This window comes from Solanum dulcamara, chromosome 8 (genome assembly GCF_947179165.1).
Source record: "Solanum dulcamara chromosome 8, daSolDulc1.2, whole genome shotgun sequence".
Classification (NCBI taxonomy): Eukaryota; Viridiplantae; Streptophyta; class Magnoliopsida; order Solanales; family Solanaceae; genus Solanum; species Solanum dulcamara.
Window position 1 is genome coordinate 70,063,060 of NC_077244.1, and position 14,156 is coordinate 70,077,215.

Consider the following 14,156-nt stretch of genomic DNA (forward strand, 5'->3'; position numbering starts at 1 on the left):
ATTTGAACGTCAAAGCCTCTAGTAAAGCGTGAATAGGCTAAAATTATTATAGTGGTGAAATTGCCTAAATGGACAGAGGTCTCTCAAGTAAAATAATGCAATATAAATTATCAAAATATATTGACTAGGGTTAATTTAGACAAAATATTGTTATTCGCTTATAAACTTTGACTAATTGCACTTTCTTAGCTCCTTCGTGGAACTCGTGGCATATGTAATAACTTTAATAACTCCGTCCTAATTAAGTAGACCGTCAATGTAAAAATTGCTTCGTTTTTTATAATAAAATTAAAGATAAATGTCAAAAATACATTTGAACTATCACCTTTCTTTTTGAATTTCATACCTAAATGTCACGATCCGAGTCTACACCCTAGTCGAGATACCGTACTTAGAACCACGAGTAGTCACAAGCTAACCCTTGGCATAATACATCAAAGCATATCATAAGAAAACTATGCAGAAGCTGGAAGATATCCATAAAATGTCTTATTAGAAAGACAACATATCCATGAAGACTAAAAACTAATGTTTGAAACAAGCCTCTAACATCTAAACTAAAAGAAATAAATTTGACGGGACATGGCCCCCGACTACCATTGCTTAGTAGAAGAACTAATTAAAACTACTCCATGAAGTCCCCGAATAAGAAGACTCACCAACTACTGACTTGGAACTGATCGATGCAACCTCACTAGCCATGAGTCTCAGAATGAGTGTCGGAATCTACATCATAAAAGGATGCAGTGCAGAGAAAGTATGCGTCAACACGTAGAATGTACTGAGTATGTAAGGGAACACCATCAAAATCATATAAATAACATATGAAGAAACAGTGAAATAGAATTTCTAAAATCATAATCATAAAAAAAAACTAAAAGAAATAGTTGGAGTTTATGCATAAAAATCAGTTTAAAAGGACATTCTTTCAAAAACATATACATCAAGGTGAGTCTAAATCAGTAGCCTTGCATAATCATATTCACAATATAGCATACTTAAAATGAACCATATAAGGTTAAGAAAATATAGCAGTGCTCAAATATCTCTTTCATAAACATATCTTTACTTCTATGCATATGACTTTAAACATGAGAAAACTTACTTGAAATCATGCATAACCTATAAATACTCAAAAGTAGATCTCCTAACTTCATAAATGATCTTGACACATGCTTGGAGAATCATAATCCTATAATAAAACTGTCACGACTCGACCTAGGGCCTAGTCGTAACACAGCGATTGAAACTCGGAAGGGCTCCAACCAAGCCTCTTGTACATATCATAAGCATATACAAGGTAAAGTAAAAGCGGAAATATCATGAGAGAGTCTAAACTATGAATAGTAAATGAAGAATGTCACGTGACAACGTAGACTCGAAACAGTTGTCCAACTAGATGGCTCTACTCATGAATATGCGTAGGGGGCTAAGACATGTCTCTAGCTCACCTTCAATATGAAATATAACCAAAAGTCTTTGAAAACAATTCTACTCGATAACTAGTCCCCGATAAAGGAGGACTCACCACAACACCACTGAATAGGAAAGCTTAACTAGCCACGTAGATGAATATGATCTTCAACCTCAACCCCTACTTTATGACACAATGTAGGCAAAAAGTATGCATTAGTATGTTGGAATGTACTAAGTATGAGGGCATGACATGCAACGTAAATCATGGAATGCAATGGTCAAGTAGATCACATGGTAAGATGAGATAAGTAAAGTTATGAGAAAATCATATTGACCCAAGTATTTAAAAAGCATAATTTAAAAATCATAGCATACATAAAAGATCATACATATGTGGGATAGGAACCATAACCTACAATAAGGCCATGCGAGCTATAACATGGAATTCCGTTGTCTCCCCATACAACGAAGAAAAGGGGAATTTACTTGCCAAGATAGACTCTACCCCGATAAGCGAGTCATTCATACGCTATATGTGGATCCACTAGCTAGGTCGTGAAGGCAATCCTATGGTGGCACGTAGTTATGAGACAGGGGACTTTATAAGAGGACCCCGTACTTTGAGCCCCCACCTCAAGTCCATATTCGATGTTAAGTCAAATCTCATGAAATACATACATAGCATAAAAATCATAATTTCATATATCATAGTCATTATCATAGGTTTGAAATACATACATAGCATAAAAATCATAATTTCATATATCATAGTCATTATCATAGGTTTGAAATCATGGAGTAACTCATTTTTATAATATACTTGTAATGTGAGAATTGTTCTTTCATCATTACAATCATACTTACATAGACATGATTCATACTTAGAGATTCATGGTCATAGCTTATACTTGAAATTAGGATAAGACATGAATGCATGATCAATTAACTTGAAAACATGCATGATCATAAACTTTATATCATCCCATACATAATTCATATAGATAATATCATTAAGAAGTATAATTGAAAATACTCTTAATTTACATCATAAACCCTAGAAATCAAAATAGGAGAATTCATGTAAAAACTCTTCAATTTAATGTAATGACCATCAATTTATATCAAAATAGACCCATGATCATACTTTGAATCAAAATTCATGCAATAGAAATAGAGATCATAAAACCCATAAAATAACATACTTTAATTTGATAGAAAACTTGAGAAATTGATTGAGCTTCATGAATAAAAGAATTCACGAATTAATACCCACATACCTTAAGTGAGAACACTAAATAATTTGGAAAAACTTGAGAATTTTGATGGAGAGCTTGAGTGAATTTATTTGAAGTCTTCAATGGAGCCCTTGAGAGTCTTTTGTAGAGAGAGAAATATTTGAGTAGGTGAATTGTAGAAGAATAAATAGAATTAGAGGTTTAGGTTTATTTATAGAGCTGAATTAGGTCCTAAAAACGTCTAGGTTCATTAGCTAACAATTTGAGAAAAGTCTAAAAAGCCCTTACTAAAAACTAAATTCGGCCAAAAATACGTTGCCATGTCCGCAATGCGAAGGCGAGCAAGTCCGCAGCTTACTGTTTTGCGCAATTCCTTTAAAAATCTATCTTTCGATATACGGGTCCTAAAAATCCACCGGGACTATTTTCTCGTAGGTTTTGACCCCCAGATCGATATTCTGAACTCGAATTTTCCAAAAAGATTAAGAATGATGCATTACTTGAGCGACCTATTTCCAAAGCATTCTTAAGGCACTTATGAGCATTTTGAGGGATGTTACAAAAACATATAGTTCAGAGTAATTCAATGAGATGCATAAGAAATCTTTCATAAAAATTTTAACTTTGCAGAAAATTCATAAATTGAAGAAGATTGGGTAAAACCTTAGATTTAAACATAATTTATCATATAATCAAAATAATTTAGGCATGAAAGTGGAAATATACTCTCATTGAAGTCTTACATACCTGAGAGAATGAACCTTAAAAGAAGAACTTGCTTGGAAACCTTGAAATCCTAGCTTTTGCTTTTCTTACGGTACTCTCTGAGTTGAGTGAGTTGAGAGAGTATAAATTTAGGAGTGAATGAGAGGTTTTAATAATGAAAACTGATTTCCTACACGTCTAGGACTATATTGATAACTCCCCAATGGTTTTTAGGATAAAAATATCCTCAAAAAGATGAAAATTGATGAAATTCGGTCGTCTGACGTCTTTTCGATGACGGACCATCGCTTGGGTGATGGGCCATCACTCAGGCCATAAAAATAGACCCAAAACGAGCATTTTTACTTAAGTGTAATGGCCAAGTCTGATGGGTCGTCACTTTTCTCGTCGGACATTGACAGTTTGCAGTGTCTCTCGTAAAATGATCATAACTTTTTACTACGAACTCAGATTGATGCAAACATGGTGGCTTGAAAAAAAGACTCAAAGAAATTTAATTTGATAGGTAATGGGATGACTAATTCTTTATATTCTAGGAGATATGGATGTTAGAAGTTGACCCTTATATGAACTCATGTGAAAACTTAGTAGGTATGAAAACTTTGAACTTGGCTTAGAGCTAGAGGTTTTTATGACCCTAAATCACATCTAATACACTTCAATTACTTAGGAATGACCTTAACATACATATACAACTTATAACTCTTCAGATTCGGTCCTATATGCATACGAAGAATGGTTTGAATCTTTGCTTAGAAATTACGGGGCGTTACAAATCTCTCCATTGAGATTATTCGTCCACGAATGAAGATCAAATCTAGAATAGACATAGGAATAAACTAAACCAAGATTCCTTTGGGATACTTATGTTATATATAATAGCTTAAACTTAATTGCACTAACTATAAAAGTCTAGTAATCATTAAAAAGAAATGTAAATGCACGAGCTAAGAGCACAAAAATAGCTTAAGCATGAAAGACTTAAACAGGAATATGAAGTTAGTCTCCATTTGCATCTCTAAGATATCGAAAGCGAACTCTTTTAATCGTCCATCACTTTCATGAGTGAACGTAAGTAAGGAAGGTTTAGAACAACGAATTCATAGGCACTAGTTGTTTAAGAAATCTTGTATGAAAACATACATAACGTATTGTGATTTCACTAAACACCAAGAATGTATCATGAATACAGAAGACTGAGCATGCAGAGAAATCATGGGTGCATACTGTTGACATCCAATTTTAACCCTCCACAACGTAATAATTTAAAAAATAAAAATTAAAAAATTAAAAATTAAAAATTAAAAATTAAAAGAATATATATATATAATAACGAAATATGTATATATTATTATTATTTTAAACTAATTTTGGCATATATATATTAAATAATTCTTGACCATTAGTATATACATATTCATCATTTATTCAAAAATTGTCTCAGAAAGATTTTTTTTTTATAAATATTTTTTTAATTAGTTCGACCTAATTAATAGACTCACATTTCAAGTTAATTAGTTTAAACTTGAGTTAATTATTCTACTTTGTCAAAATTAAGAAACTTGTTAATTAATTGACGTTTACCAATCTTATTTTAATTCTAGCCTCTTCAAATAAATTGAAATAATTAGATTTTATAAAATAATAATAAAAAAAAAAACTCAAAAAAAAAAGTGTCATTCTTTTCGAAATGAATTAAAAAGGAAAAATAAGATAAATAAATTGAAAGAAAGGATAGTATATATTCATGCATTTGCAATAAAACCAAACTGTGTATCAAAAACTAGGGCTGTACAGGACAAATCGACAAACCGCACCAAACCGACAAACCGAACCAAATCGGAAAAAAAAACCGACTAGTGGTTTGGTTTGACTTGGTTTGGTGTTTGAAAAAAAAACCCGACCATTATAGGGTTGGTTTGGTTTTAACTAAAAAAAGTCAAACCGAATCCAAACCGACCCGATTATAGATATACTACTTTTAAATTATGTTATACATAAAAATATTTATTAAAATGTAATTTATAAATATTTTTAAAAATTTTTTCATAATTTTTGTTTTCTTTCTTACATTTAGATTTGGACTTGAGTAGCTCATCTAAATAATATACAAAAAAAACTTATCTTACAAAGTTATATTATAAAGTTAAAACTTCAAACAGAGTTGTGCCTCCATCTTATATGTTGATATTTTGTACTAGAACTCTTTTTAAGAAGCACTGCTCTGTGCTTTTTATTAGATACTATGAGAAACTCGAAAAAATCCGAAAAAACCCAAAAAACCCGAGAAACCCGAAAAACCCGAAAAAACCCGAAAAACCCGAGAAAAATTGATATCGAAAAACCCGACTTTTATTGGTTTGGTTTGGTTTATAGATTTAATAACCTGACACAAATGGTTTGGTTTGGTTTGTAAAAAATTCGAACCAACCCGGTTCATGTACACCCCTATCAAAAACAATGACATGCATTGTGATAAGGCCAAAACGTGTGTAGAAAATTTTGGTGGACAAAAACTTGTGGCGGGACCTAGATATCTTAGATGAGTGAGTTCAAAATTAAGTCGATCTGTTGATAACTTGAGAAATCGAAAGATATATAATTGTGTGCTCACTTGATTATACGTGGGGTCTTTTAGTGTGTGTTAGACAGTTGAGCATTATTTCTAGGTTCCTCCTATACCACGTACAATCTTATTGAATTTGAATTGAATGTCCTTTATAAGTTCGACTTACTTCATTAAATAATATATATTAAACTTTAATTACAGTAAATACCTATATAATATGATCCAATTTCAAATGCTGATATGACAAGTCTTTTGTTATCCTGATAAAGATAAGCAATATTATACACCTAGCGTGTAGGAAATTAACACAGAATATGATCCAATTTCAAATACTGATATGACAAGTCTCTTGTTATCCTGATAAAGATAAGCAATATTTTACACCTAGCGTGCAGGAAATTAACACAGTTTTGAGCTCGATACTATTCATTATTTTTTCAATATTAATTTGACGTCAATTAAAATAAGAAATTAATTTATTATTTATAAAGTTTGACATGATTGTTTATAAATCAAAGCAACTTCAAAATTACATTTAATAGGTTAATTATAGATAATCTTCATGGTTAGAAAACCAATTAATAGCTCCAAAGTCCTTTCCTGCAGCAGAAGGAACATCTTCAATGACTTTCTCTTGACCCTTTGGATAAAATATTCCAGTGCGATCATCAGGGACCCACCAAATATCATCATGATTATTTTTCATCACACTCTTCACCTGATCTTCACCGTTCAATTTAACAGTATCACTAATCATCTCTGCTGAACTGCTTTTTCTGTGATACGCTTTCCGCAGAATTGGCCTAGATCGTTTGATACGTGAGATAAGAATAATAACTTCGAAAAAAATTGAAATTATTAAACTTACCAACAATAGCGAAGATAATTAAAGGTAAGCGACAAATACCAGAGAGAGGTCATATGATCACAATTCATACATGCAACATCACATGTTCTAATAGGAGTTGCATATATATGGCCAAAAAATTTATGTTGGAGCATGATATTTTAATATTAAAGTGTATTATTTTAGTGAATATAAATTAAGAAAAATTTGGTTAATTATTTTTGGTGTAATTTATGTAACTATTAAATAATGTTTTACCTCATTATGCCTTGTAATTTATGTAACCTTCAAGGCATAATTTTTCCATTTCTATTCTTCCTTTGTGAAGAGTATGCAAGAAAGATGAGAAGTGTGGATAAATATTTTAAAGGTAATATGTTGAAGGAGGGTGTTCTTTTTATGGAGTTTTGGACTCTTCAACTAATTCGGAATTGTTTAAGTTATACAACATTATTGGGCTTTTGTATCCTGGAGGGACGACAAGTCAAGAGTATTATTGCTGCAGTGGGTTTGAATCTCTTTAAAGAGAGCGAGATATCCGCGTCTCAGCCTGAATATATTTTTTAATTCATTTTTATCATTTTATTTCTCAAGTGTAATTTATCGTATTTGTGATATATTATACCAACAAATTGTTTGTTATTTTGATGTACTCAATTTAATAGAACTTAATTTTAGATGAAACTATAAATTATTTTCCATCAGGACTAGCGATATTGGTTAAGAATTTGGTCCAAGTTCTTCCTAATGTTTGTAATGCTATTTTTTTTTTACAGAACTTTCAATATATTTGGCCTGATGGTCAAAAATAATTATCAGCCGATGGCTAAATATACTAGTAAAAATATAGAACGAAAACATTTATTTACCAACTGTTATTTTGATGGCCGCAATCTATATCAATTTTTCCATATTGAACGTCATTCTTACTTAACAATCAAAGAATCAAAAGGGACGTTCATGTTCCTTTTTCAAAATAGGCCCATTACAGGTAGGCCTCATGATTTACTTATCTGCACTGTGCCTTTCACTTTCAGAGACAAAAATAGATGGATGTATAGCAGGACTTCATCCAATTAATATGTATAGTGTTTTGTTTTTTTTTGTTCTTATTCATTGTCTTTCTTTCTTGATTTTTCTTTTCTCAGTGGATGAAAAATGTCCTTATTTCATGGATATCTTGAAGGTGTTATCTCTCTTGTTCCTTAATATACTACGATTGAATTATGATCAATATAGACCAACAACGACCAAATTGAAAAATATATATCAACTATATGAATTTTCATTATTCATTACACAATATGAAAATAAGTTAAAATAGATGTAATATTAGTAATTATATTAGAAGTCGTCTAGCATGACTATAATATATATATATATATTATTATTTTTTATTTTTTTTTCCTTCTTTTATGTCTTAGTCTTAGCTAAGGATCTTGACCTTTGCTTTCATGAAATTTTAAGTCTTTCGAGACAAATTTCTTTCATGAGACTAAATTATAATATGCATTTCCACGAATTGCATTTTTTCATTAAAATTCGTACGGTAATCTCTCCCCCCCCCCCTCCCTCCCCCATAGAGAAAGCTAGCTAAACCAGGGGTGGTTATTCGAATGTTCTTCGTAGAAAAATTATATTGTGCATATATATATATATAGAGAGAGAAAATAATAGTGTATATACAGGTCAAAACAATTTTTTAGAGATATATACTAAAATTTTAAATATCCTTAGAAAAATTCCTAACTTCGGTACTGAGCTAAATGTACGTGGACATTCCAAAAAAAAAAAAAAATAAGCTTACTTGAAGTACATGAAGTTCATGGACTGTGCTCCTCTACCAGCTGCTGCAGTTGCCATTTTTTTCACTTCTTCCCTGCTGACCAATTTGTTGTGTTTTTAAGTGATGTATTTGCTAGCTAGCCAAAGGCTTTTCCATTTTTATAGTAGTCCAATATACTTACAAAATTAATTGGTCATGGATAATTTAGTTTCCCAAGAAAGAGGCTAAGGATCTATCCTTTTTCAAAAATTCCTGGCATCTATATAGAAGAATGATGGACCATAATCCTTGTCATAACGATATGATAATGTTAGTTCCACAGGATATGGAAGTTTACTTCCACTACTACTAGATAAAATAACTTCTAGGCCATATCTATAGCTTTTTTCTTTATCCCATACCTATTTGCAAGGGGTAGTTCTCTTTTTAAAAAAATTTAATAACGGAGATGTGTGGATGATTTTTTCATACCTCAATTAATTTTACGATCCATTTCACATCCTACTCCCAACAAGGTCATATCTTTTTCTTTTTTTTGGCACATAGTCAGTGGGAGGAGCAGAAATGTCTAGTCATTGAGATTTCAATTTACAAAATTATTACTATTCAATGTGACCTCTTCATCATTGAGTTATATATTCTCTTCTTGGAGTGGGCCAAATTAAAATAAGAATTTATCTATAATTGAGGGATCAAAAATATTAATTTTCCCTATAACATATTTAAAAAATAATAGATATTTTGATAATTTTTCATAGGATGATTTGGGCTACATAATCAGCCGCTGGATTGAGCGAGTTAGTGTGCCCAATTTTTCCACCCTAATGGCTAATACCATCAGCTAATTTTTTTTTCTTTGCTGAAATTTCAACCAGAAAATAAAATAAATAAATAGGTTGTTTGGAACATTACGGTGCATTGATCCTGACATTGTAAGCAAACTAACGGTATGAGTCTTGTCTGTTTATATGTCTTTAAATTTGTGCCTCTAACTTTAAAAAAAAAAAAATGGGGCAGGGGAAGAGGATTACAAGATAGGAATTACAGATAGTCAACCAACTAAACCACTAACATTTTCGAGATTAAATAATGTTCATCCCGAGCATAACAAACTTTTAGTTAGTCCTTGCATTGTGTTAAGGCTTACCCAACTCCATTTATAAAATTTGAGCAATAATTAGGTGCCTGGATGATATCACTCTTTCAAACAACTTTGCATATCCTCAAGAAAATTATTAAAATAAAAGTTAATAAAGTGTTTTTTTTTTTGGATATGGTATAATCCACTACTGCAGAACTGAATAGTGAATAATACTATCCATTTTGCTAAAATGATGAGATATATTAGTTGTGAAATGATTCTCTCATCCATCTAACTGGGCCCTGGAGTGGTCCACACACCTAATTGGGCAGTGGAAATATGGTTACATTATGAAAGATTTTTTTCCATTCCCAGTTAAGAGCTCACACGCCTTATCTTCACTTCATCTAGAGTGAATAAATAATAGCCACACTAAAAAATTCATTTATCCTACCCCCACCTCAAGTAATTATTTCACAATAGCTAACACGGAAATTGCGGACACATCACTTTCCTCGAACCCCATTTGTGGATTACGTTTGGGTATGTTATGTTGTTGTAGCTAGCGTGGAAAGTTGCAGATCACATCAAGAACATAATCATTGTTGATTGAAAGTAAAGGAGGAAGCATGATTGATTGATATTTATGCAAGATAAGTCCAGTTATTTTTCTCATTCCAAGTCTCTTCCGTGACTTGGCTTACTATAGAGAGCCAACAACAACAACAGGTCTTGAGAGGATAGTGTGTCAGCAGACCTTACCCCTATCTTGGGAGATAGAGAGTCTGTGTAAGTTCAGTTGAATTGGACGGTAGGACAATCATCTCTTCCACCTTCATGTTAATGAAGTTGATAGCTCAAATTTGCAGTGATGAAGGATAACTGATAATAGGTTCTTTTTTTCCTGTTCTAAAAACTAATATCATTAACGTATAAATGGTAGCAATCTACAATGTTACAGCAGTATTGAAGTTATGATTCCGAGTTTCATGCATGTGTTCTCTGTTTACACCTTGGAATGGATCGGTGCTGCTAAAACCAGCAAGCTTCACTCTTGACAATTGAAAGTACTTGGTTAACCCTGTTGAATATTTCTCATTTATTCAGCATTGTATTAAAAACTTGCATCCTCTGTTGTTGGTCTCCTCAAGAAATAACGCAGACTATTCGCAAGCACCTGCAAGGTTCAAGACTGAAACTTGTCAATAATTTTCTTCAAGCTACCATGATCTAATAAAAGAAATTGTATATTGTTTCCAATTTAGCATCGGTTACCTGTTGAAGGGGCTTGATCAGCGCTTTGCCCTTGTAACAGACATGAAATTTTGCCTTAGCAAGCAATCCCTGCACCAAAAAGAAACTTTTCAACTCTATGCTAGCTACTGCAGGCTAATACTTATTAGTCGGCACAACCACTACCTAAACAGTTTAGTAAATGATTCGGAAAACCTCCTGAGATAGTCTCACCTCAGTATCGAACTCTCCTGATTCAACATCAACGTTTATGTCAGTAATGGCCTTGACAAGATCAACTATCAATCCAGGTCTGTCTGCTGTCTCTACACAGAGTAAGCTGCAAGATGGAGGCATTTTACTATTCTCTTCAAGTTGTGCACTCAATGGATTACTTAATGAGGTTGATTATTAAGTCTGGCAGTATCAGCATGTACTGATCAAAATTCAAAATCAAGAAAGGGAAATATGACCTTACCTTCTTTCAGGAACATCGTCGTGAACATGGATATGGGTCGCTATGTCCACGTCAATCTGAAAATTTTCAGCACAAAGCCCCAAACAACAAAGTAAGATTTAAGTTTAATGGTTGATATGAAGTTAATGTAAATCACGCCTTGTTTTCTGTATCAAAGTTGTACTAGAAAGAAAGCTATTAGTCATTACTAGCGATGCAAAGACTAGCAGGAACCTCGCACATTCAGAAAACAACCCCACATGATGTTCAAAAATAACCAATACAGACGTGCATAATCTGGTTAATGGCGTATGCACACAGTGGAAGGTGAGGACAACATATGAAGGCTAATAACAACCTTCTGATATGGTTGAAAAACACCGAAAGCTTCCCCCATAGCTAATCTGGAGCTAGATTCCTGCACCAGAAATTATGCAGTAAGAAGAAGCAACTATATATGAATCCGGAGGTACCAGATCAAGCAACTGCTACTCAACAACTTTTTGAAGTTCTACCGGGTGGTATTCCATCATATTATTGATGATCGTCAAACGAATTGCTTCAAGCAGCTCTGGATCATTGACCTTCCTACCCGTAGAACTAGAAACAAGTCCCAATAGCGAAACAATCAGAATTTCAATCAGGGAAATGATGTTGTTAAGACCCATGATAAAAGATTCATTCGAAAGTATTTTCAGATATCTGGTGACAGATAGTTTCTAAGGACTAAGATAAGAGGAACAGAAAAATCACCTAGCAGCATAAAGGAACACACAACATGAACTTACGCTTTTGTGATGGCGAATTTGTTATGCTTCCCAGATGAATCAAGACAGACATTAGCCTTGACAACATTCAGCCCAAGGTTTTTTAATGCATTCATCTGAAATACATTATGCAAATCAATACCAGAACTAGCAGCAATAGCACTCTATCACTTGAATCATAAAAGTAACAGATTCTTACTGTGTCGAGAAGTGCCCCAAGGCGATCCCCAAAGGTAACCTCTACGATCGTTGCTTCTGGATCTGAATCCAAATCGATTACAACTTTGGGTGTTGGAACTGCAGCAGTCTCTTGTGAACTTCCATCCTGCTTGACCAGTTATTACATAAATCAAAAACAAACATCTCAATCTCAGATGAACAATTACTTCAATCAGTTAGTGTGCTTAGATACCTCCACAGCAGTAGCCGCAGATGCTTTTGGAATAATTGTACTCCCAGATAAAGCTAATCTGAAAAAAACAAGTAGATTGATTTCAATTGTTGCTCATCTAATACTTCAGAAATTCCAAGTCCATATAATTATTAAACTTTAGGAAGTCCATACATATAATTCAAATATTATAAAAGTTTCACCTTATTGGTGAGGCTCGATTCCCATCTTCTAATCCCCTACTCATTTCCCCTTTCCCTATCCCCAACTTTGTTTTTTTTTAAAAAAAAATGCCCTTTCCTAATTGATCAATTGATAATAAAAAAAAATTAGCTAGAAACTTTTTATGATCTCAATCAAAGAGTATAGCATATATCCAGATGCATTTCAAATTTTGTGATTAGGTTAAAGATACTAGTTGACCAAGACTCACAAATGTACTAGAAAACATTTTTAAAAAATTGGGAGAAAATAATATTCCAGAATTACAATTGAAAAAAGCTATTAATTATTCGTATTCCACAATCAATAGAAAGCAAATTAGGTAGGTCGAATTCAACCAAATTCAGACAAAAATAATGTAGCTTACCTCTTGGGTGCAATGTACAGTTTTTGGACTGGATTCAAAGCTAAAGATCCATTTAAGAAAGCTGGAGTTGAAATGAGTTGCTTCTCTATAAGTTTTAAAGTAGTGGGCATCCCACACGAAACCATAGCCACAGCCATTTCAATTCAATAATATCAAGAAAGAAGAGAGCTTTTTTAAGGAAGAAGATAAAGGTTGCAACTTTATTCCTATTCTTGAAGAAATATAGTCCAGACCAAAGATATTTAAGAAAATGAAGCTCTGGGGGCTAGAAAATGAATCGGGTCGATTGTTTGAGTAATATCCGCCATTATAATGGGAAGCCACCTAATATTGTCTTCGTTATAGTATTTATATACCAACAACTTGACAGGCACAAATCTGTGGTCCTCTTTTTCCCTTTGTTCATCAAGCACACCCTAACAAATCACTTATTTCTAGTATGGACTTGATATGAAATTTCTTAAAATATATTTTTAAATTTATGGTAAAAAATAAATTATACATATTTATATAGATATTAATGCAGCTATAAATTATTTTATTAGGAATAAAATATCATTTTAAAATTAAATTATTATAAAATATAAAAATGTATCATTTTTGGGATGACTAAAAAGAAATGTGAATCTTATAAATTGGGATAGAGTGAGTAGTTGATTAGAGTTATTGAGGTATTAGTAATAGAGAGGTTAGTTATAAAATATATTATTTTATGTAAAGATTAGTTATGCAAAATTATAGTCTCTAGCTCCTACATGAAATAATACATTAGATTTATTCGTAATTATTACGTGTATTAGTTATATACGTGGATTTCTAAATTGCAAGTCAAATACCAAATTAATTTTATACATAATTCTTACCGGTCATCAAATATGATACTCCATCTGTCTCATTTTATGTGATATTTTTTCTTTTTTTGTCCGTTTTAAAAAGAATGTCACTTTACTATAATTGAAAACAATTTAACTTTAAAATTACTCTTTTACCCCTAATGAAATGAGTTACAACCATACAAATATCTAAGGATTGTTTGAGTAAATTCCTTAGATGACCCGT

The 14,156-nt window shown here is 32.3% G+C and overlaps 2 protein-coding genes across 3 annotated transcripts; both read right to left on the minus strand.

Annotated features, from left to right (window-relative positions):
* Positions 1-6,431: 6,431 nt before the first annotated feature.
* Positions 6,432-8,939, minus strand: LOC129901066 (uncharacterized). 2 transcript variants are annotated; one of them, XM_055976187.1, is made up of 2 exons: positions 7,052-7,365; positions 6,432-6,749 (listed from the first exon to the last, which is right to left on the minus strand). In XM_055976187.1, exons 1-2 carry the CDS (start codon positions 7,054-7,056, stop codon positions 6,494-6,496), a joined length of 261 nt encoding a protein of 86 aa, XP_055832162.1. In that variant the 5' UTR covers positions 7,057-7,365; the 3' UTR covers positions 6,432-6,493. The 2 variants fall into 2 exon arrangements, with proteins under 2 accessions (XP_055832162.1, XP_055832161.1); XM_055976186.1 differs by lacking the exon at positions 7,052-7,365 and adding an exon at positions 8,601-8,939 and having other exon boundaries at positions 6,439-6,749.
* Positions 8,940-10,553: 1,614 nt separating this feature from the next.
* LOC129900692 (ACT domain-containing protein ACR11-like) lies at positions 10,554-13,440 on the minus strand. The gene is made up of 10 exons (XM_055975707.1): positions 13,098-13,440; positions 12,530-12,587; positions 12,317-12,442; positions 12,139-12,233; positions 11,866-11,950; positions 11,709-11,768; positions 11,372-11,427; positions 11,128-11,233; positions 10,936-11,004; positions 10,554-10,837 (listed from the first exon to the last, which is right to left on the minus strand). The coding sequence occupies exons 1-10, from the start codon at positions 13,232-13,234 to the stop codon at positions 10,775-10,777; spliced, it is 855 nt and encodes a 284-aa protein (XP_055831682.1). The 5' UTR covers positions 13,235-13,440; the 3' UTR covers positions 10,554-10,774.
* Between the last annotated feature and the right edge of the window lie 716 nt (positions 13,441-14,156).